General features: G+C 59.3%; 1 protein-coding gene across 7 annotated transcripts; it reads left to right on the top strand.

Annotated features, from left to right (window-relative positions):
• The first annotated feature begins 714 nt into the window (after positions 1 to 714).
• CDK18 (cyclin dependent kinase 18) lies at positions 715 to 25939 on the top strand. Of its 7 annotated transcripts, none has more exons than XM_059145773.1 (18): positions 715 to 947; positions 12990 to 13172; positions 14603 to 14762; positions 16683 to 16832; positions 16989 to 17128; positions 17706 to 17831; positions 18672 to 18728; positions 19556 to 19670; positions 19860 to 19954; positions 20177 to 20239; positions 20855 to 20978; positions 21106 to 21226; positions 22009 to 22106; positions 22334 to 22439; positions 22554 to 22596; positions 23293 to 23383; positions 23710 to 23787; positions 24410 to 25939. In XM_059145773.1, the coding sequence occupies exons 2-18, from the start codon at positions 13089 to 13091 to the stop codon at positions 24442 to 24444; spliced, it is 1686 nt and encodes a 561-aa protein (XP_059001756.1). In that variant the 5' UTR covers positions 715 to 947; positions 12990 to 13088; the 3' UTR covers positions 24445 to 25939. The 7 variants fall into 7 exon arrangements, with proteins under 7 accessions (XP_059001756.1, XP_059001758.1, XP_059001761.1 ...); XM_059145774.1 differs by lacking the exon at positions 715 to 947 and adding an exon at positions 989 to 1061; XM_059145775.1 differs by lacking the exons at positions 12990 to 13172; positions 14603 to 14762 and having other exon boundaries at positions 719 to 947.

Genomic DNA, 25939 nt, shown 5'->3' on the forward strand with positions numbered 1-25939 from the left:
AGTCCGATCTCCTTCCTGGGCCTCAATTTCCCCTTCTGTAAAATGAAACCCGGACTAGTGCTAGCTATTCTGTAAGATTTCTTGGATGATTCTCCGTTGGCCTGTGGGGTTTAATTCCAAAAGGACAAACTGAATTATCCTTCAGGGTAGGAAGTTGGGGGTGATGGCTAACGGGGAAGCCCGGAGAGGTGGAGTCAACCAGGTGGGAGCTTGGTCCCAAAAGGTAAGTGACAAGTCCCACTGGGCTGGGCCAAGGGAGAACCCCAGGGCCACTGCTGCAAAAGGCCACGATGGCCAACAGGATGGGCCTGGGCGCATTAGTGCCTGCGGTGCCCTGTGCTGGGATCCAGGATCAGACTCAGAAGGTGGGAAAGCTACCTTTAGAGAAAGGCACTGTCAGTAAATCACCCCTGGTGATCTGGCCCCAGTCCTGGGGTGCTCCGATCCAGAGGGGCTCAGTGCATAGTCAAGGCTCTCGGGGCCAGCCCCAGAAGGCTGGCAGACGCCGGGCCTAGGAACGAAACCGGAAGAGGCACTTGGACCCTGGTTCCCAGAGTGGGAGAAAGGGGTGGGCACCCGGGCAGAGGGAGCCCTGGGGATTGGCAGTGGCTGTGGGCAGGGCAGGAGGGACGGGGGAGGAGTCAACTTGTACACGTGAAAAACTCTGGCGGGGGCCGGGTTTTTCCCTTCCTCCTCCTCCTCCCCCTCCCTCCTCTTCCCCACCTTCCTCCACCCTCCCTTCCCCTCCCCTTCTCCCTCCTCCTCCTCCTTCTCCACCTCCTCCTCCAGCTCAGGTTGCAGCTTCTCTGGGGAGCCGCTCACCTTCCCGGAGTAGCCCCCAGCCTGGGCAGGGACCCCAGCAGGGCGCAGGGCACGGCGCCCAGCCCCGCGGCACCCCGGCTGTTGCGGGCGGGAGCCGGCGCGCCGCGGCCCCCAGGACACGCGCGGTGAGTCCCGCGGGCGACGCGCAGTGTCCGGAGGGCTGGGCGGGCGGCGCGCCGCGGGGAGGAAGGGGGCGGTCGGAGGAGGGGGCACCGCGGCGCCGGGGAAACCGAGCAAAGGTAAGCGGAGCGGCTCTTAAAGGCGCCGGTCTGCTTTTGCCCTGGGGCGGGAGGTTGGAGGGCAGTGCAGGCGCGCCGCGGGGAGATCGGAGATCACGAGGCGCGCTGGCTCGCGTGCTGGGGGTGGGCGATGCCCCGAGCAGGCCCCTCCCAAGTTCCAGGTGCGCCGGTTCACCTTCGCAGACCCCCGCCTCTCCCCGACCCGGGAGTCTCCGCCGAGACTCACTCCGGCCCCCGGGCTCCCTGAACCCTAGGAAGCAAAGTTTATAACCCAGGTTCAGACCTGGCGCTTTCTCATCGCCCTTCCTTCTGGGAAGGGCAAGGGTCGGAGTCTCCGGTGACGGGAGAACCCGCGCGAGTGTGGGGCCAGATTGCACCTTGAAGGGCTTTCTGGGCTCCGGTGAACTTTCCAGAGCGGCAGGCTGGAGGGTGGGAGACTAGAGCCCTGGGGTGAAGGTGGAAGGACAGCGTGGGGGCGCTGGGGCCTCTGGGGATCGCTGCCTCTTCTCTGCCCCCCAGGAGACCGCAGGGGCAGGGGCTCCCAGTCCGCAGCAGCAGTAAGCAAAGGGTTAATAGAGCCGTGGGGAAGGGCGGCTGGTGGCCTGTTGAGCTGTGCGGGTGAGCATTCGGCCGCTTGGGGGGCAGGGGATGGGTTGGGGGAGAGGCTCAGAGGATCGGGAGTCGGTAGGGGCAGGAGGCCTCCCTTCTCTCCGTGTTGGCAGCGGCGGGAGTTCCCGGAGCTGTCTGCAGGCCCTGTGGGCGTCGGGCTGTTCAGACAGTGACCGATTTTCTGTGCTGTAGGGTCAGCACCCTCCTAGGCACCAGCAGCCTCTTTAATGCATGCTGAACCCTTTCTGGACAGCAGGGGTAGGAAAGTTAGAGCTGTGTGAGGGGTGGGGGGGAGGTCAGCTCCCCCAGAATCTCATCCCCAGGAATTGCTCTGCAGTTCCTCAGCTGTGGCCTGGGCACTGTGACTCACTGCCAGCACCAGCTTGCCCTGCCCCCCACCCCGGCCAGGACCCTGTGAGATGCAGGGGGCATCTCCCAGGGTTGCTGGGCACACAGCACATTCTGGGACACTGGGCTGGGGGGCGCAGAATCCTGGAGGATGCTGGGAGGACTGGCTCCCTGGCTCTGCCCGCCCCCACAGAGATCCTCTACCTTTAGTCTAGCCTTGGGAAGCGACTGGGACACATGGCGAGGGGAGGCAAAGGTGGTTCGAGGCAACCCTAGCTTCTGGGTTTGGGTCTGCATCTTGAAGGCTGTCTAGAGAGAGGGTCACCTTGCCAGAGCAAAGCTACTGGCTCGGATTACTCTCTCTGCCCCAGCCACCTCCTGTGTAGCGGAAGTGGGGCTGGCTTCCCCCCACCCCTGCAACCTCACCAGCCTGTTGGGTTCCTGGGACTCTCCCCACTGGCCAACCATGACCCTCCAGGAGAATGGATCCCTCCTTCTTCCCATATTTATGGGGGTTTCCAGAGCCAGAGTGGACTCCGTAAGCTCCATCTGAATTCTGAATGCCTTGGTGGCTACCAGTTAGAGAGTATCTGCTGGGTTCCCAGCAGATGCAGTAAACATCGCCGTCCCGTTTTATAGGCGAGAAAACAGAGGCTATGAGAGACCAACTTTCCCTCAGCCTCACATTAAGTGGGATCCAGCCCACTTCCGTCTGAACCTGGGCTTCCTGCTAGATACTCCCTGCCCCATCTGGGGAGCTCCTGTCCCGCTCTGGAGTTCTCTGGTTTGACATCAGTCCCCAGGAGAAGGAAGGATGGGTGTGGTGCTCTGGGTAAGAACGTTCCCGCCAGGCTTTTCCGTGGGTCGCAGGAGAGGAGACACTAGATCTGAAGAACCTACAACTAGGTTCTTGGTCTGAGATCTCCTGGGATCCAGCCGCCTGCCCGGGAAGCCACCCCCTGGGTCCCTGGGGTCATGATGCTGCCTTTTGGACCGCACTTGTTTTCTCTGTAGGCCCAGACTCCATCATCTGTCAACGTGCCCCATGCTGTAGGGCAGAGCCTGGGTTGGTCTTCCCAGCTTCTACCCCAACTGTGCCTCTTCTTGGTGGGGGTTACCCTCTTTGGGACTTTGGGCTCGAACCTCTATCCATCCTTCCCGATTCCTTTCCTTCCCTGAGTTTGAGACCTAAAGGGGAGGGAGAACCGGGGTCTTGTTGGAATCTGGGTCCAGAACATACTAGCTGAGTCCCCTCGCCCCAGCAGGCACCTCCGAGCCTCAGTTTCCTGGTCTCTGAAATGGGAATCCTCGTAGGTCGGGTGGTTAGATGAACGAAATGAAATAACACACAGTGCCTGGCACGTAGCAGATGCTCAGGGACTGTTAGCTGAATCGTGCATGGTTATTTGGGAAGGAAATTTCCCAGTTATCACACCATGCCTGGCTCTGGGGTAGAGACCGAGGCAGGCTTTCCTAATCCCAGCAGGCTGGGCCCTGAGCATCTTTCCTGCTCTTCCAGCTTGGGGAGGAAGGGGTGGTTGGAAACCTGCCAGGAGGGGACCAGGAATCTGGGTTGTGGGGACTCTGCCCTCTAGTTTCTAGCACGAGTGAAGTGGGCACTGGAAGCTGGGAATCCAGCAGTTTCCGGCCGGCCTCTTTGCCCTGGGGTAAAAAGACCCTCGCTCCCTCCTTCATTAACTGCTGTCCCTTTTCTCCTCTGTCATCTGTGAGGGAGTGGCTGGCCTGGGTCCAAACTTATCTGATTAGCGTCACCTCGTTCCTTGGGAACAAGTCACATTTCTCTTCTGTAGCCCCGAGTCCTATCCCCAGCCCTTCTGTCGCCAACCCTGGACCCTTTGCCTTTGGCCCTGCCATCAGCTGCTGAGTGGGCGGCTCGCCATCTCGGGAGGGTGGAGCTGCCCAGGGCCGGGCTTGTCTTGTCCTGGCCCCCACAGCTGTGTGCATTTCCTGGAACCCAGCTCTAAGGCCGGGCTAACAGCAGATTGGTAGATCGGGCCAGGGCCTGGGGCCTGGGATCCCCACAGAGCTGGGGGCTGGGCCCGGCAGGAGCTGGCCAGGGGTGCTGCAGCCGATCAAGAAGGGGGAACGCTGTAGGCGCGTCTCAGCCAGGACTCCTGTCTGAAGGAGAGCCCATCTGCTTCTGAAATCTGCAGTTTTATCTGCAGGGGAGGAGGGACCAGGAGGCAAGTGTGAGGACTGGCCTGCAACCAGAAAGGGTCTTGAAGCTCCTTGCAGACACACGTGTCCCTGGTGAGTCAGGGCCCCCCTGGGTAAGAAGACATGGGCCAGAACTTTGGAAGGAACGGTGGTGAGACCCTCTTTCTTGGAACTGTGGACCGGGGTCTAACCCTGTACTGCCTTCCTGCCTACCAACATTAAATCGAGTCTGCCTTCGAATGAGAGGGGTGGGGACAGGCAAGGGGACTCTGTGATGGCCAGCTGGGGCGTTCCTTCATTTATATGTGAGCGCCCGCCTTCTGTCCAGCATGGGGGGCGGTTTGGCGACTTCGGAGTGGGTTCCGGTCCTGCCCCTGCTGCGGAGCGAGGGGCTTCCGGTGCAGGACCTCATTCACCCAAGCCTTGGATTCCTCTGTGAGAAAGAGAGCGGGAGCATTACACATGAGGATGACAGTGAGACACTGGCCACCACACTCCTGGCTTTTTGCCTCACCTCGTGTCGTTAGCGAGGGCTGGTTGCTGTCCGAGTCCCTGGGCCACACGTGGCAGTTCTCAGTAGCTTGACTTCTGCTCTGTCCCTGTAGAAACCACAGCTGAGGCCTCACGTAGGGGAAGGGGGCTGTCCTTAAAACGTTTCCACTCTCCCTCCTTCCAAGGACCTTCTGTGCTTTATTGTTATGGGGGTTAAGTTCTGACAAAACTCCAGAACGATTTCTCTCTTTACACCCTTACGTCTCTCAAGAAGCCGCCACTTTCTTGCCTTTGTGGGGCCGGGGGTTGAGGGGGAGGTCCCTTCAGGAACGAGGGCTGCTTCTCTCCTGTGGTCCCAGCAAAGGAGACCCTTGCTGGGGGACCAGGCCCTGCTCTGTCCTTTCCCGGGTTGTGGCAGGATCCAGTGCCTGGGAGCAGGTAGGAGACAGGTCTTGTGCCCGAGGTTTCACTCATAACGTCAGTAGTGCTGGGTCCCCAGACCACCTCTGCCACCCGGGTATGGGATGAGGCCCGAGAAGGGGTCCCAGAGCCCCTCCCTTAGCAGCTGGCAGTACCCCCCACTGTGGCTGGGCCGGGTGCCTTGCTCTGTGCGGAGGCCGTAGCTGAGATTGCTTCTTCCCGAGGCAGGGTGGTCCTTGGGTGGGCTTGCCCGGGGAACTCTGGGCAGGTCCTCGAAGTCCCCGAAGGAGCAAAGAGAGCACTGAAGTCCCAGTCACAGGCCCTCGGTTCTGGTCTCAGCTCTGCCCCTTCAGGCTGCATGGCCCGAGGCGGGTCATCCCCTTGGCTGAGTCTTGCCTTCTTCTCCTGAAAAAGGAGGGCACAGACCAAGGGATTTCTAAAGCTCCATCCAAGATGACTGGTTTGTGGTTCCAGCTTTTGGCAGTCCTGCTGCTAAGGTGAGCTGTGCTCTGGGACTCCGGGAGGGACCCTGCCTTCCGTTCTTTTAAACTCAGGAGCCCAGACGAGGGCTTCCCCCAGCCAAGGCCTGCCGTGGCTCAGATGACTGAGGAACCCCTGCGAGGCCTCCTCGCGTCAGATAAGAGGAGAAAAGAACCTCCCGAGGGAGTGGGTGCTGGATTCAAACCCTGTGCAGACACCGGGCGCTCAGGGGCTGCCTCCGGGAGTGAGGGCACGTGAGCCAAGAATGGTTGGCATGGTTTTAAACAGTGGGGAAAATTCAAAAGAAGGAAAAAAAAAATACTCTGTGCCACTGAAAATGATATAAAATTCAGATTTTTGCGTCCATGAGTTAAAGTTGACCGGAAGACAGCCGACTTGTTTGTGTCCATCCTGTCTTCGGGCACTTTCTACAAAGGGCGGGGGTGGGGGTGGGGTGCGGTGGTGTGATTGCGGCGGAGACGGTATGACCCTCAAAGCCGAAAATATTGACTATCTGGCCTTTTACAGAACAAGTGTGCCAATCCCCGTTCGAGATAATTATAGTCCTCCCCAGGCTTGCACTAAAGAGTTTTGGAATCTCAATCTAAAAATACTTTTCTTTTCATTTAAAAAGAAGTGTTACTTCTTTTAACATAAGCAGTGTGTGGCCATTATGCAAGTATTGGAGGAAGCAAATAAGCAAAAAAGGAGATATTAGAGTCACTCCTGGTTCTGCCACCCAGAGAGACCTGCTGTTAGCCATTTATCTTGTATCCGTCTGGAATGTATGCAGTGTCCGTGTTTATAAGCGTGAGTCTCCAGCGTGTGGATACCCAGACTGCAGGGAGCGTCACAATTGTACATGTCGGCCCTTCTCACTTGAAAACACATCTCAAACTGTCTGCTCCCTCCAGACCCAGTGAGGTTTATCCTGGTGTGTCACAACCCCTGGGGATGTCCAGACAGCTGGGCAGGGAGTCCTTTGGACCTGCTTATTGACACTCGGGGGCTTGCTGGGGCCAGAGCTCTGGGTCTGGGAGTCATCAGCACGAGGCTGGCGGTTTCCACCACGGGAAAGCATGAGGTCACCAGGAAGAATGCTCAGAGGGGAAGAACCGGAGGGCCAGGGCCGGAGAGGGAACTCTGGGGAGTGCCAGCTTTGAGAGACAGGTAGAGGAAGTGAATCTGGGAGATGGGAGAGGGAGAGGGAAGCAGGAGGAGAGCCAGGAGGCCAGGGGAGGGGAAGACTGGGCGTGGCACTTAGGACAGTGGCTGCCCACCGCCCCCACCCCCACCCCCGGCTTGTACCTGTAGCATGAGTGAGTGACTAGGAGAAACCAGCACCTCCCCCCCCCCCCCAGGAGCCTAGGCTCTGGGCAGCAGGTGCCACTGAAGGGGGCACTTAGAGAACAGCTGAAGGAGGGGGAGATGTTCAGAGGTTTCTCGGAGGGGGCCTTGGAGGCAGGGAGGAGCGGGAGGTGGTCCGGGCCAAGGGGGCTACCTGGGCCCAGCATGGCAGGAGGGAAGCCATGCAGAGCCTGAGGAGGCCAGCTTGCCCTGAAGGTTGGAGCATATTGGTGGGGGTCCTATTGGAACACAGGCCAGACTGGAGCGGGTGGGGGGTGCTGGGAGCGGACTAAAAATAGGACTGCAGGCTAGAGACGCTGGAAAAGCTCCTCCCGCCCTGCCTGCTCCTGAGACTGAGAGGTCCCCAGGGATGCCAGCACTTGAAGTTAACAAAGATCCCAGGACGACCACCGAGAAAGCTGGCTTCTTGCATGGCCGAGGGAGAGCTAGAGCGTGGGCGAACTTGGTCCGCCTTATTTCTCCTCCGTTTCATTGGGTGGAAGATGGTGGGCACCAGCCCTGGGGCTTAAGCAAATGGTGAGGAGACAGGTGTGAGCTGTTTCCTTGGGGACTGACCTCAGAAAACGTTCTAGACTTTGGGATTTCGCAAACGCTGAGCGAGGTGGCTGAGGGACCTCCCGTGAGGGTCTTCAGCGGAACCCGCGAAAAGGAGCAAGGAAACGGTTTCCTCTGCCTGGGAGGGAATGTGGGGATGGGTTTTGCCTTTACTGCCCCTTGCTGTAGCCTCTGGTCTAGAACGTTCTGCACAGCCCAGGACCCGAGCTGGTGGGAGGGCACCTTGTTACATCTTAACATTTGCAAATCCAGAGCCTCCCCAAAGACTGCAGACCAGACTTAGCTAGGTCTGAAAAAGGATCAAGAAAAAAAAAAAAAAAAGCGGAAGATGATAAATGGGCCTCCGTTTCTTGAGCCTTAGGAAGCCAAAGGGAGCAACAAAGTGAGCATCAGCAGGGCTGATGTGGGGCTAGAAGTGGACAGTCAGGGGGTCAGGAGAAGTCAGCTGTAGGGGTCAAGGCCAAGGTCTGTCCCAGGTAGTGCACCTGACCTGTGAGGTCCTAGGAATCTACCCCTGAAGGAATGGGAACCCCTGAGGAAGGTCTCAGGACCCTGTCAAATCCCCTTGCCACAAGCCCCATAGACCCCAACTCAATGGTGTTTGGTGGGAACCTAGCATCCCCAGTCAAGAAAAAAAAGTATCCCTCGCTGTGGGTCATCTGCCCAAGAGGAGACCTCCACAGACCTCGCTGAGGGAGTCGCTGCCCAGCAGGCAGCTTCCCCTGTGCTTCAGTGGTGCCCCTTCCTCCCCACCCCCCCACTGCCATCAGGGTCAAGAGCAGCCCAGGAAGGTGGGTTAGGTCACAGTTAAGGCTTCGAGTCCAGAAGACAACTGACAGTTCCTGGCTGCTCTCTGGTCTCCAGGTAGCCCCTAGAACTCGGGACTTGTAGCTTTCAGATACTCACTCGCTGGCCATTTGAGGGTTTGCTCAGTGCCAGTCCTGGGGGTGTAATGATGGGTCAGACCCAGTCCTTGCTGTTAACCTGCTCGCAGGCAAACCTGTGGGTTAGACAAATGAACAGGGACACCTGCGAGCCAGGTGCTCTGCTTGGGAATGTCCAGGATGCCATAGGCTGGTGCCAGTGGGCTTTCAGACCAGGGGAGAAGCGACAGTCCTCACAGAAGGCCTCTTGGAAGAGGTCGTGCCTTTCTCCAGCCTTGAAGATGCGGACACTTAAACTGGGTTTCTCCAGTCTCTGGCCCACCAGTCCCGCCGTTCCAGAGAACCAAGGATGTCCGGGGTCTTGGGCTGGTTCTCTGGACTGCACACCTTGCTATGCTTCCCCAGAAAGAGGGCAGGGTTGGGCCCACCCCAGGTGTGCGCAGGACCCACCTACTAGGTATGGAGCTGGCCTCGTGAGATAAACCTAGAAACGGGCCTTGGCCGGATTAAAGAAGGAAGAGCCCCAGCGTATACCGCCTTTGTCCTCAATGGGCCTTGTATGTATGTAGAGGAAAGAGTTTTAAATAAGCCTTTGGGGCTCAGTGGCCTGTGGCCTCATTCATTCGAGTAAGGCACTGGGCAAACAGCTCACCGAACCCGCTCTCATCCTGGAGGGCGTCACAGTCTGGTGATAAATGTACACAAGCTGGTTTAGCAGTGACAAGGAGGAAGCGTCCCAATTGTGGTCACATGTGGTTCTGCGGAGGAAGCGACACTTGAGTTTGGAAGTCGTCTTACCAAGGGAACAATGAGGAAGGGCATCCCAGGCCAAATGAGCAGCACGTGCAAAGCTGTGGGGCACGAGTGTGGTTTACTCTGGGAACAACAAGCACACCCCATAAAACTGGACCCTCCCGGGAGTGATGAGAGCCGAGACTCGAGAAGGAGACAGATCAAAACACAAGGGGCCTGATCTGCTGGGCCCTGGAGTTTGGACTTTTGTCTGAGGGCATTGTCAGGTTGAAGGATTTTAAAGAGGGGAGTGACATCATCAGAAAGCAACCAAGAAAGTTAAGTCCGGGAGTCTCTTGGCAGTTGGATCGGGGACTAGATATTCTCCCCATTAGGCAGACTGGGAAACCGAGGCATGGGCTGTTTTCCCAGGTCACGGTGCTGGTGAGTGGGAAGGTTAGCGCTGCACGCTCCCAGAAGGCCTTCCCCGCCTGCTTCCTGCATTCCCAGCAGAGGCAGTGGGAAGAACTTGTCCACTGGCCGGCTGCAGGCCTCTCTGTGGCCACCCAGGAGGCCCCAGGCTCCCAGCATCTCCTCCAGGCCGAGCTGGCACAGGGCGAGGTCAGCGATGAGGCCCCCCGGGGCTGCTGCTGCTGATTGCCCCTGAGGTTTGTCGCAAGCCCGGGAAACCAACGCCCCCTGGGCTGGGTCAGCTGCAGGATGGGGGAAGAGATGCTATCTTCCAGGGCTCCCTGAGGCTCGGTCTCCCTGGGAGGAGGGAGTGTCTCTGAAGTCCCAGCTCATGACGTCTGCAAGCTCGGTCAGCCGTGGCCTCTTGTTCTTTTGAAACCCGCCCAAAGGCCCAAAGTGGCTGAGTGGCCGAGGTAGGGGGGCGGGGCAGGGAGAGGGTGGCAGAGGGTGTCCTGGCCAGTGATCAGCCTTTGAGACCAAGGCTCAGCCCCTCTGGGCTCCCGAGAGTGAGCAGTTGTGAGTTAGAGCCTCAGGCCCTGCCCCTGGGCCCTCAGAGACTGAGACAGGGGGACTTGGAGAAGCACCTGATTCGTTCCTGGAGCCCAGAAGGTGCTCACTGTGGGCCTGTGTGATGTCTGTGAGGAGCAGAGTGGCCCCAGGGACAGAGGCACTTGAAAAGTCCTCGCCGGAGCCCGGGAGAGGATACGATCTCCCGGCCGCCTGGTGGCCCTGGGGGTCGGGGAAGCCTTGCCAGACTCCCGGCCTGAGCTGGCCTAAATGTGGGCAGGGGTACCGGCGCTGGAGCTGAGCTTGGGTTGTGGGGAGCAGGGAGACCAAAGCCGTTGGAGGCAGGAGGCTGGATTGAAGGACCTTGGGTGCAGGCTGTAAATTGGGGCTTCATTCAGGGAGGAGGGAAAGGGCTTCTCAGAGGGGTTTGCTTGAGAGAGGCTTCTCAGAGCCTGGCTCCCTGGAGGTTACGGGAGGAAGCTGGCTGCTGCCCTCCATACCTCCTTCCGGGAGAGGCTGCCCAGCTTCCCCGGAGGCTCTGCCAACCTCCTCCTCTGCCTCCGTAGTCTTCGCTGGCAGGGCCTGGCAGGTGGCCCGGGCCTGGGGCAGGTGGGGCTGGGACCTGGCAGAGGCTGTCCTGGGGGCAGCCGGCTGTGTCCGCCCTCCCTGGACACTGGGCCTGGGGGCCAGCCAGGCCTGCTCTGGGGAGCTTTCTCCCTTGCAAGGACCGGGGCTGAGAGCGGTCAGCTGGGAGGCTGGGGTCCTCTGCCCCGTCCGTCTAAGTCGGGGTTGGGGGAGGCCAGGCCCGCCTGGTCTTTCCCTCTTAGTCGGGAGCCTCGGGACTGCCCGGCTTCCTGCCCTTTTCCATCGGGGGTCCCGCAGCACTTCATACGCTGTAAGGAGGTCTGTGAGGGACACGTCTCCTGTGTTATCGGGGGCCTCCTTTCCGGCACATCTTTGCGTCTGAGCCGGAGCTTGCGAGAGGAGGAGGGAAGTGCAAGGTGTCCTGGTGTCCTCGTGCTAGGGCGGTGTCATGTTAGCTCACCCGGCGTCTGCACTCAGATGTCTGCTGGACATGAAACACTGGCCCCAAACCCAGTTTCTGGACTTGCCTCCTGAACCTGTGCGCCAACATTCCCCGCGTCCCGCGGTGGCTGCTCCGTCCTCCCAGGTGCTCCAGCCAGAGCCCCTCAGGGTCTTGCTCAACTCCTCTCTCCCCGTTCTGCAAATCCCTTGGGCTCCACCTGCAAAATACAACCAGATGCCAGACGCTTCCACTGTTCCCACACTGCTCTCAGCCACCACCTTCTGTCACCTGGATCTCTCCAGTAGCCTCCCAATAGGCTCCCTGCTTCCTCCCTTGCCCACACAATCTGTTCTCAACACAGTAGCCAGAGGGAGCCTGTTGAAATCTAAGTGCGACCACATCCCAAAGCTGCTGAAACCCTTCTGTTCCCTGCGGGGGGCCCACATAGTCTGCTCTATGCTCAGCTATGGCCTCCTCTGCACTCTCCTATGGCCTCCTCTGCCTCCACACTGCTGTTCCTAGAGCATACAAGCTCACTTCTGCCTCAGGACCTTTGCACCTCCTGCTCCTGCACTGATCTGCTTCCCCTAGATTCCACATGACTAACTCCCTTGCTTACACCTTCTTGGAATTATTCCTGAGATGTCACGTTCCCAGGGAGACCTTCCCGACCACCCTGTTTCAAATTGCAACATCCTACCCTCCCCACCCCCATTCTTCTCTGCTGCTTTCTTTTGCACCTGTCACCATCTAACTTCCTGTGCAGGTTATGTATTTATTTTCTTGTCTATGCTGCTCCCCACCATTCAAATGGAAGTGCCATGAGGGCAGAAATTATGTCTGATTCTTTCATACGTGGATTCTTAGGGTCTACAACAGTGCCTGGCATGTGATTCTGTTAATAGATACTTGTCAACTGAAGGACTGGCGCCAAAGCTCAGAAACATTATATACCCCAACTGCCACCCTCCAGCCCTGCAGAGAGTGGCACCAGAAAATGAATTTGGCTTTTAAGTCGGGGTGGGGGTGGAGGAGACTTGGAGGAGATCTGGAACTGGGAAACAGCTCTTACAGCCTAGGCCCCAGAGAAGGGCAGGGTGGGGAGGGCTCCCGTTAGGAGAAGCAGGGAGCAACGTGGTCACGGAGTTTGGGCCCTTACTAACAAGCAGGAAATTGCTGTATGGTTTTGAGGAAGTCGGGTCTCATCTGGGAGCCTCAGTGTCCTCCCCGGGGCCGCAAGGGGATGGAACGGTGGGTCTGTAAGTGCTTCTCCTGCTGCGGTTCCCAGCGTTCAGCCCTTTCTCACTGGAGTTCAGCCCTTTCTCACCGGGCACATGGTGGCCTCTGGGCAAGTGTCAGCTCCCTCAGGGCCTGGCTCCTCCCTCTCCTGGGCCACCCGCTGCTCTAGCACCAGCAGGAAGTTCTAGGCTGGTTGGTGTGTGCCCGGGAGGAAATGACAGGAGGTAAGCTGGGAACTCCAGGCTTACCTGGCAGGCGGGCAGGAGGGAAGGACTGGTTGCGGGGTCTGCTTGTGGGGAGGGGGGACGTCTGTGCCCATGGTTCCCGAGGGGGCCTCTTCTCCAACACCTCCCCGGCCAGCTCAGCCAGGCCAGCATCCCTGGATGCCCAGCTCCCTCTTCCCCTGGCACCAGTTGCACGAGGACAGCCCCAGATGGCTCCCTGGCCTGGGGACAAAGGCCACACTGTGCCCGGCCTGGGGCTGGCCTCAGGCTGGGTCACACTGAGCCCTTCTGTCCCCAGATGGGGGTGAGGGGCAGACAGCAACAAGGTGACAGGCCTTTTTCCTGTCTCCCTTCCCCCTTGACCCCCCAAAATTGAAGAGCTGATTCTCTCCAGGGAAAAGTGACAGAGGCATCTTATGTCTTGAGCGAGGGGACAACAGAGAGCATTCACGACTCCGTCTGCCCTGTCACACCCAAGACCCTGCCGGGTTCAATGCCCCGATTGTCCCCAGCAGAGCGAGGCGTCCACTCTCTGCTGTGGTCACCACCCCTGCCGCCTGCCTTGCTGTCGCCATCAGTAAGTCCCTCCTTACATCCGACCTCCATCCCTGTCCTGCTCCAGGGGAAACTGCTTCCTCTGGGTCTCTCTCGAGTGGGTGGAAGATAGCCGGTCTCCCTCGCTCTGTATCGCCTGGCCCCGCGTTCCTGCTAGAGATGCCGTCGCAGCTTTGCTCTTCTTCTAGCTCCCCAGCCCACCTCCCTCGCACCCCAGGCCCCAGCCGGTGGCCCCTTGCTCCTAACAGAGCTGAGGGGAGCCGAGGGAACAGCAGGAGCAGGTGCCCCTCAGGGCTGGCTCTCTATTGTTTTGCAGAAATCGAGGGCGCCTGGGTGGCTCAGTGGTTAAGCCGCTGCTTTCGGCTCAGGTTATGATCTCAGGGTCCTGGGATCGAGTCCTGCATCGGGCTCTCTGCTCAGGAGGGAGCCTGCTTCTGCCTCTCTCTCTCTCTGCCTGCCTCTCTGCCTACTTGTGATTTCTCTCTGTCAAATAAATAAATAAAATCTTTAAAAAAAAAAAAAAAGAAATCGGGGGTCTCCCTCCTAGAAGACTTCTGATGAGCCCCCCCTCCCCCACAGGCAAGAGCAAGGGTATAAGATTTATGGCAGCTACTGGTAGATTCCTGAACACAAACCCAGCATGCCATCCCATAAATCCCAGACGGCAGGACGGCTTTATGGGGGAGCCCTGTTTTTAGAAGGGGGCGTGCCTAGTCCCTCTTGGCAGAGCTCAGACCTGAAGGAGCCAAGTGCCTGGCTCCCCCCATTGCCCTAGGCTAGCCATGACCGAGCTGGGACATCAGTCTGCAGGGCAGACTTCCGGGTTGTGGGGTGTTGGGAAAGGGGGGGGGGGCTCTGCTGCTCCACTCAGCCTGACATCTGCCCTCCTTCTCCCCAGCTCGGAGGATACCGTGTCTCAGCACAGTAGGGCAATCTGGAATCCTGGGTGAATTACCATCCCTTAGCCAGACCTCAGATGCTTCTCACCAAGAATGCTTTTTTTTTTTTTTTTTTAAAGATTTTATTGGGGCGCCTGGGTGGCTCAGTGGATTAAGCCGCTGCCTTCGGCTCAGGTCATGATCTCAGAGTCCTGGGATCGAGCCCCGCATCGGGCTCTCTGCTCAGCAGGGAGCCTGCTTCCCCCTCTGTCTCTGCCTGCCTCTCTGCCTACTTGTGATCTCTCTCTGTCAAATAAAATGGATAAAGTCTTAAAAAAAAAAAAAAAAAAAAAAAAAAAGATTTTATTTATCTATTTGTCAGAGAGCGTGGGGGGCACGAATAGGGGGGAGTGGCAGGCGGAGGGAGGAACGGGCTCCTTGCTTAGCAGGAAGCCTGACAGGGAACTCAATCCCAACACCCTGGGATCATGACCTGAGCTGAAGACAGATGTTTAACTGACTGAGCCCCCCAGACGCCCCTGGGGATGCTTTTTTTAAAAATTTATTTTCACAGTCACCATCTTCAGTTCCAGACTCTGAGAGGGAGACCCAGGAATCTGAATTTTTAAAAATCCTCCCTGGTGCTACTGAGGTTCAACAACTCTGTAGACAACTGACCTGTCCAGTGGGGACATATCCACTCTCCTGTCCTGCTGGGAAATGTCCGACGACGGGTAGGGCACATCTAGGTCCCCCTGTTCCTGGAGACCATGTGCAGCTGCTGTCCCGAAACTTCTGTTAGGGGATACACTCTGGCCTCCCGCTGGCTGCACACGGCAGGGTAAGGCGGGGTGAGTGCCTGCTGGGAGCTTCACGTCTGTCCGTGCATCCTGCAGACCTGGGCCTGGGAGTGCAGGGGGCCAGGAAGGAGCGGCGGAGGGTGGCCGGCAGGAACAAGCTTAGGGACGGGGACTCAGGAAAGTCCAAGGTGTTGGGCTTTGCCAAGGAAGCTGGAAGAAGAGCTTTGGATGCCTTCTTAGAGGGGGCATCGGGAGCCCCTGAGTTCCTGGAGAACAGGGACCACACTCACTCCCCATGTGACTCCATGTGACCCAGGACGTAGTAGCTACTCGGTCCTCACCTGTCTGAACTGAACCTAGGGAGACTCCGGGGCCCAGGGACAGAGATGGCTCTGCCGGAGGCAACCTGAGGGAGGAGGGCCTGGCTGCCACCCGCCTTCATCTCTGCTCTCAGAGCTGCTGCAGGTAGCTGCCCCGGGAGTGTGGGGGCAGCCAGGACCCTGCTAGCCCAGGGAAGAGCCCTCTCCGGGCTGGCTGAGGACAGAGGATGACCGTGAAGCAAAGCAAACATGTTATGACCCAGAACCCCTTAAACCAGGAGGACTCAGAAGGGGTCTTTGGCCTCAGATTACCAGCTAGTGATTGGGAAAGGGCTGTGCCTGGCTGTTCAGGTAAAAGCTGGGAGGGGGTGCGGGGGTGGCCCCCCTCCCATCACAGGACTGGCCCTGGATGCCTTCTTGGCCCGTGTCAGTGGGGCGCTTGGGATGCCTCTTGGTCCTCTGTTCACCAGGGAGGTGTGGGCCGAGCAGGACCAGGGGCAGCTGCACCGAGAACTTAGGACATCATGGAGGGGAGTGGGGGGGTGGGGGTGAGGGTGGTGACTGGAGAGGCAGGTGGATTTTCAGGGCAAGATATGGAAAGAGGGGGAAAGAGGGGTGTGCAGGAAGAGGCAGTCTAACAGAGTGGACAGCAGGGTACCCCCTCGCTCACAGAGCACGAGGCCTGGGGAGCCCCGGGAGGGAACACTTTCTGGCTCTGGAAGGGGCCTTGAGGGGAACAGAGCAGCCCACCCTTCCTGCGCTATGTTCTCTGCGGCGTGGACACTCTACCCCCTCAGGGCTCTGGCATGGGAGGGCCTCCACCTCCTGTCCCTGGGGCCCTCTTTTTCCGGCAAGCTTCTGTGTTTCCCCTGAGACCTTCAGCTGCTCCTGACCTCCCACATCTCAGCTGGAGAGGTGGCGCTGGGCCAGCTCAGAGGCACATGTCCCCTCCCTTGTCTCTTCTCCTTTCCTGCCTCGCAGAGGCCTAGGACAAGCCAGAGAGGGAACTCCAGGTGTCCGTGCGAGGGTGAAGTGGGGTTTGGAGCAGACCGAGGCCGCGGGCCAAGCTGGGGTTCAGCTGCTGGGCGTCAGTAAGACTTACTGGCTGTTGACATACTCAAGCTCTTACACACAAGTTGGTGAAGAGCTATTGGCCCGAGTTCTGGTCCCCTCCCTGCCACTCCAGGCCTCTTGGAGAATTCTCTAGACCTCCAGCAGCTCAAAGGTCTGGCCCTGGTGAGGCCCCCAGGATCTTGCTGGCACGTATGGCTGTTAGGCAGCAGTTTGCTGGATTAGTCCATAGTGTGACTACCTCCCCAGGGGCGGGGGAGGGGTAGTGATGGGGGAGCGGGATTCACACGGAGGGAGAGGGCTATGTCCTGGAATCTCGGCGAAGAAGGCCTCCCTAGGTGCAGGCCTCAGAGCTTGATGGGCCAGCGGAGACCCAGACCCAGAATTCGCATCTGCTGTCAGCCCAGCCTTGTGCCTTGTTCTCACCCACTCTGTGTACCCACCCCCCCGCCCCGCATCCCAGGCCCCACCGCCCGGGACCCACTGACCATGAACAAGATGAAGAACTTCAAGCGCCGCCTCTCCCTGTCTGTGCCGCGCACCGAGACCATCGAGGAGTCCTTGGCCGAGTTCACAGAGCAGTTCAACCAGCTCCACAACCGGCGCAATGAGGGTGAGGGGTCCAGCTGCCCCCCTGCCCCGCCCTGGCCCTCCCTGAACCAGCCCTCATGGCTGGGGGAGGACAGAGGTGGGAGGCAGTCTCCCTTCCCCTCACCCCCAGCCCCGGGGCGAAGGGGCAGGGTGGGCAGCTGACGCCTCCCCCTCTCAGACCTGCAGCTTGGGCCTCTTGGCAGAGACCCCCAGCCGGAGTCCAGCACCTTCTCCCCGACGGACAGTGGGGAGGACCCTGGGCAGCTGTCCCCTGGTATGCAGTACCGGCGGCAAAACCAGCGCCGCTTCTCCATGGAGGTGAGGGGCGATGGGCTCTCCCCTGGGGACCCAGCAACAGTATATGCCCAAGGAGGGTGGCCGCCTGGGACCCCAACTTCATGGATTCACATCCCAGCTCTGCTGTCGGTCATCTCTGTGACTTTGAGCAAGTGTTTCAACCTCTGCATACCAGTCTCCTTGTGTTAAAATGGTCATCGGGAAGATTAAGCAAGTTAATATATACCAAGTGCCTAGAACAATCCTGGTACATAGGAAGCTAGACAACTTGACTGCTGTTCTTATTACTCAGAGACCTGGACCCATGTATGAGAAAAATAGGCTTCTTATCCATTGGAATCTCATTCTTTAGATGGTTATACTGCAGCCCAGAGAGGGGAAGGGAACTCCTGAGGTCACACAGCAACTCCTGCGTGTTCACATATGTCTCTGAGCGCAGCTTTGAAGCAACTTTGAGCCTGGGGTCACAGCCTGTGGTTTGGCCCTGCTGGGGTTGCTCTACGGGGAAAGCCAGGTCCTGGGTGATGAGTGAGGGTCCCACAGCACGAGGTAGCCTGGAGCAAGCACAGGTGTCCCCCTCTTACCCCGGCCATTGCAGGACATCAGTAAGAGGCTATCTTTGCCCATGGACATCCGCCTGCCCCAGGAATTCCTGCAGAAGCTACAGCTGGAGAGTCCGGACCTGCCCAAACCGCTCAGCCGCATGTCCCGCCGAGCATCCTTGGTGAGTCCTAAGAGGGTCAGGGGTCACCAGGGGAGACCCAGCTTGGACACATCAGATTGGGTTTGCCTGGCCCCGCGGAGCCCTGCAGCAGTTTGTGGGCCTCTGGCGCCACCTGCTGGCCTCAGCGGATTCCCAAGCTTGTACTCCTTGGTCAGTGACGTGCATTCCCCTAGGTGAGTCCCACCAGGGCTGGAGCAGAGCCCCTAGCCCTCTTTGGGCCCCCACGGTTTCCACTGCGGTGAGACCCCTGGACCAGATGGCATGTGCTTTCCGGTCATGGCTGCTTATCATATTTCTTTGGGAGCCCCTTGCAAAACGTGGACTCTGGCCCCCCACTTCAGATACCTATAGAGTCAGACTCCAGGTGGTGGGGCCCAGGAAACTCCGTTGCTAAGGGTCGGGTACCACTGAGCTAGAGGAAGTATCCTGATGAGAGAGACTGCTGGGGAGGCAGGTTCTGAACTGGACACTTGAGGTACAGTGGGGAACAAGGCAGTTTCTGCTACGAGGCTCTAGTATTCTGAGCACGGTGGAGACGGACAGGTTTTGAAGGTGCGTGGCAATCCCAGGTGCCTGGGCCCTGACTCCGCCCCCTCCACTGCCAGGGAAGGAAGAAACTCATACTTCCAAGGGTTCCTTCCTTTCTCATGGGGACAGAGGGGAGAAACCAAGAGGCAGGACTTGTAGCTGCCCTCATCCCTGCTAGGCTCTGTTGTTCCCTCTCCCTGATGGGGGTCTCATTCCCTTCCCTCCTGGAGGCTGGCGTGGGGGGCGGGGGTGTCCTGCACGTCGGGCTGTGTGGCCTTCACGCTCACAGGACCCTGTGTCTTTCCCTCTCAGTCAGATATCGGCTTTGGAAAACTGGAAACGTATGTGAAACTGGACAAACTGGGGGAGGTAAGAGGCTGGGCAGGCGGTGAGGAGCAGGGACAGGCTCTCCGGTGCCGCCCTGTCCTGCCTTATTGCCCCTGCCCCGTGGAGACATACCATCTTGGCCATCCAATCTGGCCCAGCCTTTTGCAGGCGTTGAGGGGGGCCTGGGTCCTGGAGGAGGGCATGAGGATGGCGTGGGGCCTGTGGGCTCTGGGCGTAAACCAGTTTGTCTGTTTTTCCTGCAAGTATTTCTCTGGGTTCGAATCCTGTCTCTGCCATTTATTAGCTCTGTGGCCTTGGGCCAGTTATGTGACCTCTCTGTGCCTTTTTTTTTTCCTCTGTCAAATGGAGATGCGACGGCTGTGTATCCTGGGGCTGTCGCGAGGGCAGGCTCCGTTACTATGATAAGCTTGCATGCACGCTTACACCGTGCCTGGCACAGGGGCCGCCATGTGGGCCGTTAGCTGTCTCTGTTACCACTGCGCCCTGCTTTGTGGCAGGGCCTCGGGGCGGCCAGAGGTTTATAGACAGGAGGAAGACACAGCCGTCTCCCTCCAGGAATCCAGAGAGGAGACCTACCTGTAAACATCAACATAAGGAAGAACAAAACTGGCGTTCTGACAGAAGGGCGCCTCCCCTGCTGGGGGCTCAGGGGAGGGACGGTTCATTCAGAACAGGGAGGAGGGAGGACGGAGTCAGAGAGAGATGGGCCTTGGAGCAAACAGGAATTTCAGTGACAGGAGAAGAGGGGGGCAAGGGCATAGCCCAAGCAGACACACAGAGAGGAGGGCGCTGGACAGAGGAGTGTGCGCCCTGAGTGTGGCCGGCGCTGTGGGGGTTCTTGTCCCCAGGGAACCTACGCCACGGTCTTCAAAGGGCGCAGCAAGCTGACGGAGAACCTCGTGGCCCTGAAGGAGATCCGGCTGGAGCACGAGGAGGGGGCACCTTGCACGGCCATCCGAGAGGGTATGGCACCCTAGGGTCCTGAGCTCCTGGGGGCTCCTGGGAGGAGGGCTTCATTGACGTGAGCCCCAGTGGGAGCCTTGGGGCAGAAGGTCATTGCCGGAGTGGGGTCTGCTAGGGCTGATCCCAGGAAGAGAGGGTGTGAGGGGTGTGTGGGGCCACAGGGACCCAGGCAGGCCTGTCACCCCACAGTGTCTCTCCTGAGGAACCTAAAGCATGCCAATATTGTGACCCTGCATGACCTCATCCACACGGAGCGGTCTCTCACCCTGGTGTTTGAGTACCTGGTGAGTTGGGCTGGAGCTAGTGGCTTCTCCCCTGTGTGGTGGGGCATGGGGGCGGGGTGGGGGGCAGCCCAGGCCTTGTTCTAGAATCAGGTTCTCAGATGCTCCCATGCAGGAGTGGGCCCAGGGGGTGTAAGGGCAGCTCAGACCCTGGGCCCTGCCCAGGGAGGGGCTTCTGGCCAGAGGTCAAGACAGGTCAGGGCTGAGCCAGGCTCTGTGTTCCAGGACAGTGACCTGAAGCAGTATCTGGACCACTGCGGAAACCTCATGAGCATGCACAATGTCAAGGTGAGGGCCTCGGTAAGGGCTGCCTACCCCCGGGCGCCCCATTTCGGTCCCCATCTATTCTCAAGCCCAACACAGGCACCCGTCTTACCACCAGGGGCCCAGCGGCGAGGTTGCTCAGACCTTTCAAGGTATGAGGGCGTGCAAAGTCACTGCCATTCAGGGAATCCCAGGAACTGTGCTAATAAGCACCCTACCCCACCAGTGCAGATACACACCCTCTGCCACCATCTAGCCGATGATACAAAATTCCCTCTCCAACTCTGAGCACCAGTTTTCCATCTGTCAAATGGGTATATGGACGAAAGGAGGCTTGTAGAGAAGCTTGAAGGGAGGAAAGACCCCTTCTGGCCATTGTGAGAGAACCAAGTGCATGGCTCCCAACCCCGGTGGCCTTCCTGGCCCTGCGTGGCCCCCCTCAGCTCCTGGCCAGACAGTGCACTGGCCGCCAGCACCCTGATGCCTCTTCCACACACCTGGGGCCCTCCCCTAGCGCCCCAGGGACCTCACCGCACACACCGCCCTCCCCACCCAAGCCATGGGGCAGAAATATAGATTCTCCCAGGCGGGACACACCCGCCTTCCACTGCTCACCTTTCTCATCCCCTCCTCCCTCAGATTTTCATGTTCCAGCTGCTCCGGGGCCTTGCCTACTGCCACCGCCGCAAAATCCTGCACCGTGACCTGAAACCGCAGAACCTGCTCATTAGCGAGAGGGGAGAGCTGAAACTGGCTGACTTCGGTGAGGGCGGGGCCCGCCGGGGCCAGGGGGCGCGTCCGGGCCAGGGGGCGGGGCCCGCCCGCTCGCAGGGGCTGGGTGCTGGTGGGGGGCAGGGAGCTGGGAGGCTCAGTGACGTGTCTGTCCCCAGGACTGGCGCGGGCCAAGTCAGTGCCCACGAAGACCTACTCCAATGAGGTGGTGACCCTGTGGTACAGGCCCCCTGATGTGCTGTTGGGGTCTACCGAGTACTCCACCCCCATTGATATGTGGTGAGTGAGCGCCGTGGGACCAGGGGGTTCCCACACCTCCACATTCACTTTTGCTGTCTCAAGGCCCTCTGCCAAGAACTGCCTAACCTCCTTTGACTAGAAGCCATGTGACCTCTTCCTGAAGTAACCGGATAGGAAAGAATTAAGTCTGGACTCTGTTAGCGTTCCCGGGGCTCTAAGTAGACCCTCCCTGGCTCTGCTTCTGAAATACTGCTGCAGGGATACCTAGGAGGTTCCCAGAGGGTGCGGGAGGGCCGCCACTGTAAATACGACGACTCTTCCCCAAGCATCAGTTCTACTGAAAATTTTGGAAAGGATCTATTATTTGTGTGTGTGTGTTAAAATTAACATGCATATGATTTGGTGTAGAATGAAAGAAAAAAAAATGAGCCCAATTTTAAAGCTGAAACCCAGGTTTCTGATTAATGCCACTGTGTTCTGTGCGCCGGGGTCCCCAAGAGAGTGGATTTGCAGACTCTGAGAATCCTCTGGACAGAGTCTGAGATAGCGCTGCTTTCGAAACTCTACATGGGTGCAGACCCAAACTCTATGGGGTGAGGGGAGAGGTTAAAGCGCCCTAGAGCCCAGAGGAGCCCCAGAGAGAGACCCCAGTGGCGCATGCGGCTGTGCTAGCCTCCGCTGTCCTGGGCCGCCCACCCCAGAGCCAGGACCCTTGGAGCCACGATGGCAGGGCGTCCTTGGTGCCCTGGTGGAACAGCCCTAGGAAGGGCGGGTGCGAAGAGGCCCAGCCTGACGCCGCCCCTGCCCATTGCTCCCCGCAGGGGCGTGGGCTGCATCCACTACGAGATGGCCACGGGGAGGCCCCTCTTCCCCGGCTCCACGGTCAAGGAGGAGCTGCACCTCATCTTCCGACTCCTCGGTCAGTCTCCGGCCGCTCCCCCCTCTCGCCACCAGGGGGCGCCAGAACTCCGCCCAGCCCAGGCTCACACAGGGACTGGGAAGAGGGGCTCCCACTCCCTCTCCACCGGGCAGCGACCCCTGTGGCCTCTGCCATTGTCTGCCCCCACCTCCTTCACTGCATCCTTCCCAGTCGCCCGTGGCCCTAGCCCCTCACTGTGCGCTTCCCACGCCTTCTCATCTCCCCAGGGACCCCTACGGAAGAGACGTGGCCCGGTGTGATGGCCCTGCCCGAGTTCAGAGCCTACAACTTCCCGCGGTACCTCCCGCAGCCACTCATCAGCCATGCTCCCAGGTAGCCCTGCTGCCCCACATCTTCTATCCTGGTCTTGGCCCGGGCTGTCCCTCCTGGAGGTGGCCTCCAGTCCCCCAACCAGGCCAGGCCTGTGCCAGTTCCTTCCTCCTGCAGGTTGGATACTGATGGCATCCACCTTCTGACCAGCCTCCTCCTGGTGAGTGTGCCCCCCTCCCCCCCCGTGGGGCCCAGGGACAGGCCGCCTGAAGGCCCAAGATCCCACCTGGGCCCTCCACCTGCCTCTGAGCTCACAGCACACACCCTCCCCCATATTCCACCCCATCCACTTACACCCAGCCCCCGCCCCCCAGCACTGGTTCCCACACAGAGGTGGGAGTGGGCGCACTCTGAACTCAAACCCTCTTACTATGTAGCCTTGGGCAAGTTCTAGAACTTTCCTGAGCTTCCATTTCCTCCATTGCAAAGGGGAATTGATAATTCATATTTCCTAAGCTGGTCACAAGGATACACTGAGATAATGGAACACACTTAGTGTGGGACCTGTCTTGAAGGAAGCGCACAGTAAAGGGGAGTTATTGGTATTACATGTTAGTGTTGCTGTTATTAATGTTATGATCACAGAGGCTTCAGCCTCTGGGTTTCCATCCCAAGAGGAGGTCACTCAGGAAGTCCCATTTCTGGTTTTCTCTTGGTGGCTGGAGATCTGGGAGCTGAGCCTGGAGACTGCCTCAGGCTGGCTTGGAGGGGGAGGCTGGCAGCAGACCCTGTGGGCTCCTGGGTTAGACTCGGGCCCCCCTCATGCTGGCCGTCTAACTCAGTGTAGGACTTGCTGCACTGAGGGGTCCCCAGAGTCCCCCAGCCAAGGCCCCATAGCCCACCCTGTGCCTTTCAGTACGAATCCAAGAGTCGCCTGGCAGCAGAGGCAGCCCTGAACCACCCGTACTTCCGGTCTCTGGGAGAGCGTGTGCACCAGCTTGAAGACAGTGCGTGTGGGGAGGTTGGGGGAGGGACCAGGGTCACCCCAGAGCCAAAGAAATGGGGCAGCAGGTGTGGGTGGAAGAGCTGGAGCAAAGAGGCCGGAAGCCCCCAGTGCAGCCAAGTGCTTGGGCACAGGACTTCCCCTCCTTGGGTTCCCGACTGTGACTAAGGGCAAAACTGGGGGATCTAAGAAGCCACCTGAAAGGCCCAGTTAGGTGCTCCTGGGGCAGTCCCAAATGAAGGGGTTCCCCAGCCAGAGGGCTCTCTGTGAGTGTGTGGGCTCCCCCCAGGGGCTCGGCCCTCTCCCTACCTCTCTCCTCTCTCCCCACAGTGGCGTCCATCTTCTCCCTAAAGGAGATCCAGCTCCAGAAGGACCCGGGCTATCGGGGCCTGGCCTTCCAGCAGCCAGGTAGGGGCTTGCGCCTCCCCCGCCCCCACCCCTTATTAGAAGAGACCAGGGCAGGCTGCTCCTCCCTCTTGAAGAACAGAGTGGGCAATCAGCATGGCCTCCCCGCAACGTTGGCCTCCCTTTGGGGGGCCCAGGGAGAGCAGGGAAGGGACTGGTTTCCCTATCTCCTGCCCAGGCTTCCTCCCACAGCGTGTCCCTTGTCAGCCCCAACCCGGCATCTGACAGAGCCCTGAGGAAGGTGCATGATCTCTGGCTACATTCTGTCTGCAAACCCACCTCCATTCTGGGTTCTCTCTGTTCTGGAATTCTCCACAAATCCATTCTGGAATTCTCCCACCTCCATTCTGGGAGAGCCATACCTTGTCTCTAGAACAACTGATGGCCTTAGATGTGACGAGTACATTATTTTTTATCATCCTAAAATATCCTGACAGAGCCCTGAGGAAGGTGCATGATCTCTGGCTACACTCTGTCTGCAAACCCTGGTTTGCAGGCTAGCAAGCAAATCCTTGCTAGCCCTGTCAGAGCAGCCCCCGAGGTTGTCTCGCCTGGTCCCCGGGGCACCCTGCTGCCCAGCCCCCTCTCTGCAGCCGCACCCTTCCCCCCCAACTCTGTTCTCCAGGCCGAGGGAAGAGCCGGCGGCAGAGCATCTTCTGAGCCGGGCCCACCCTGCTGCGGCCCCAGGGACGAGAGACGAGCGTTCTCCGAGAGCACGACGGCGGGCAGGAGGGTGCCTGCGTGACCCTGGGAGGACTGAGGAACAAGGGCTAATGGCCAGCCCAGAAGACTTCTTGGCAGCCCTGCTGGCCACGGCTGTTTCCTCTTCCTGCTTCCCACATGCCTCCCCTGTGGCCTTCTCCTCGACACCCACCCCTCTGTTGCTGGCCCCGGAGCTGGGCCTGAGCTGCTTTCCTGGGAGGAGATGAGGGGCAGGGAGGGACCACTGACCCTTTCCCACCCCGAGGTGCTTGGGCACCAGTGTGGGACCCACAGGGAGGGGAGAATCCGGGTGCCCGGCTGAGCAGGGTGCACTGAATGTGGGTCCCACCATAGCCCCCGCCAGGGGCTGCCTGGCGCACGTCACTCTCTTTCTTCCCCTCTGGGAGCAGGAAGCGCAGGGCACTTGTCTGGGACCCTGGAATCCTGGGTGCTGTTGTGGGCACCCAAACCCAGCCTCTACCTGGAGGGCAGGTGTCTCCAGAGCAGCCCAGCCCTTCTCCACATCCTCAGCCTGTCCCCGTTCCCTCTCCTGGCCAGAGGCCCCATATGCTGCTGGCTGCCCGGCTGAGTCCAGAGGCGGCCTGGTCCCACCAGCTGGCCCCCGCCCGCCCGCCCAGCCTGAATGGGATTGCCTTAAATCGGCAGGGGGTAGAGCATCACTGCCCTTGGAGCTCCGACCCAAACTCCTACTTGTCCCCCCTTCCCCAAGAGCGGCTCCTGCTTAACACTCCTGGGCCCTGATAACCCAGCCCGGGCCAGGGTCCAGGGGACGACACCCCGATAGGCAGGGTCACCCTGATTCTGGTACCAGACCAGCCTCAGCTCCTTGGGGCTCGCCCAGCCTCTTCCCTCCTTCCCAGCCCCCACAGCCCGGTCCATGCTGTACCCCACCCTGGCACCAGCCTCCCCATGACCCCGGCCTCCCCAGAGGGCAGGGTGTAAATGCCACAGTCTGACGTGGAGGAAGGTGGGACAGGACGCACAGGCTTTGAGCCGGAGAGCCCCACCCTGGGGAGCTGGGAGCATGAGGGCCCGCAGCCCCAAAGTAGGCCCCTCACCACCCCTTCCGAGCACGCCTGTTGTATTCCCAAGGTCTCCTCAACACTTGCCTGCATCTCTAATGGCAAGGCCAAGGGGAGGCCGGGCGCGGCTGTTCTCCACAAGCCCCCTGTCCGGCCCAACCCCTAAGCCTGAGGAGCAACCCCGGAGGGTCTTGGCCTCCGCATGAGTCCTTCACCCCCTCCCCCCACTGTACTGTGAATGTCCCGTGACTCAGCACAAAGACAGATAATATATTTAATTCATGTTGTACAGAAAAGCTGATTTTGACAGATTGATGCCAAAGATGGAGGACAGAAGACCCTTCTCCAGGCCCCATGAGTGTGGGTGGGGCTTGCTTGTATGTGTATATGTATAAAGTGGACAGAGAGTT

The sequence above is a fragment of the Mustela lutreola genome, chromosome 14, assembly GCF_030435805.1.
Source record: "Mustela lutreola isolate mMusLut2 chromosome 14, mMusLut2.pri, whole genome shotgun sequence".
Lineage (NCBI taxonomy): Eukaryota > Metazoa > Chordata > Mammalia > Carnivora > Mustelidae > Mustela > Mustela lutreola.

Coding starts and splice junctions, on each gene's coding strand:
- CDK18 (XM_059145773.1), top strand. CDS start 13,089: ATGCCCCGATTGTCCCCAGCAGAGCGAGGCGTCCACTCTCTGCTGTGG. Junction 22,597..23,292: donor TTCTGACCAGCCTCCTCCTG/GTGAGTGTGCCC, acceptor TGTGCCTTTCAG/TACGAATCCAAGAGTCGCCT. Junction 23,788..24,409: donor CCTGGCCTTCCAGCAGCCAG/GTAGGGGCTTGC, acceptor TCTGTTCTCCAG/GCCGAGGGAAGAGCCGGCGG.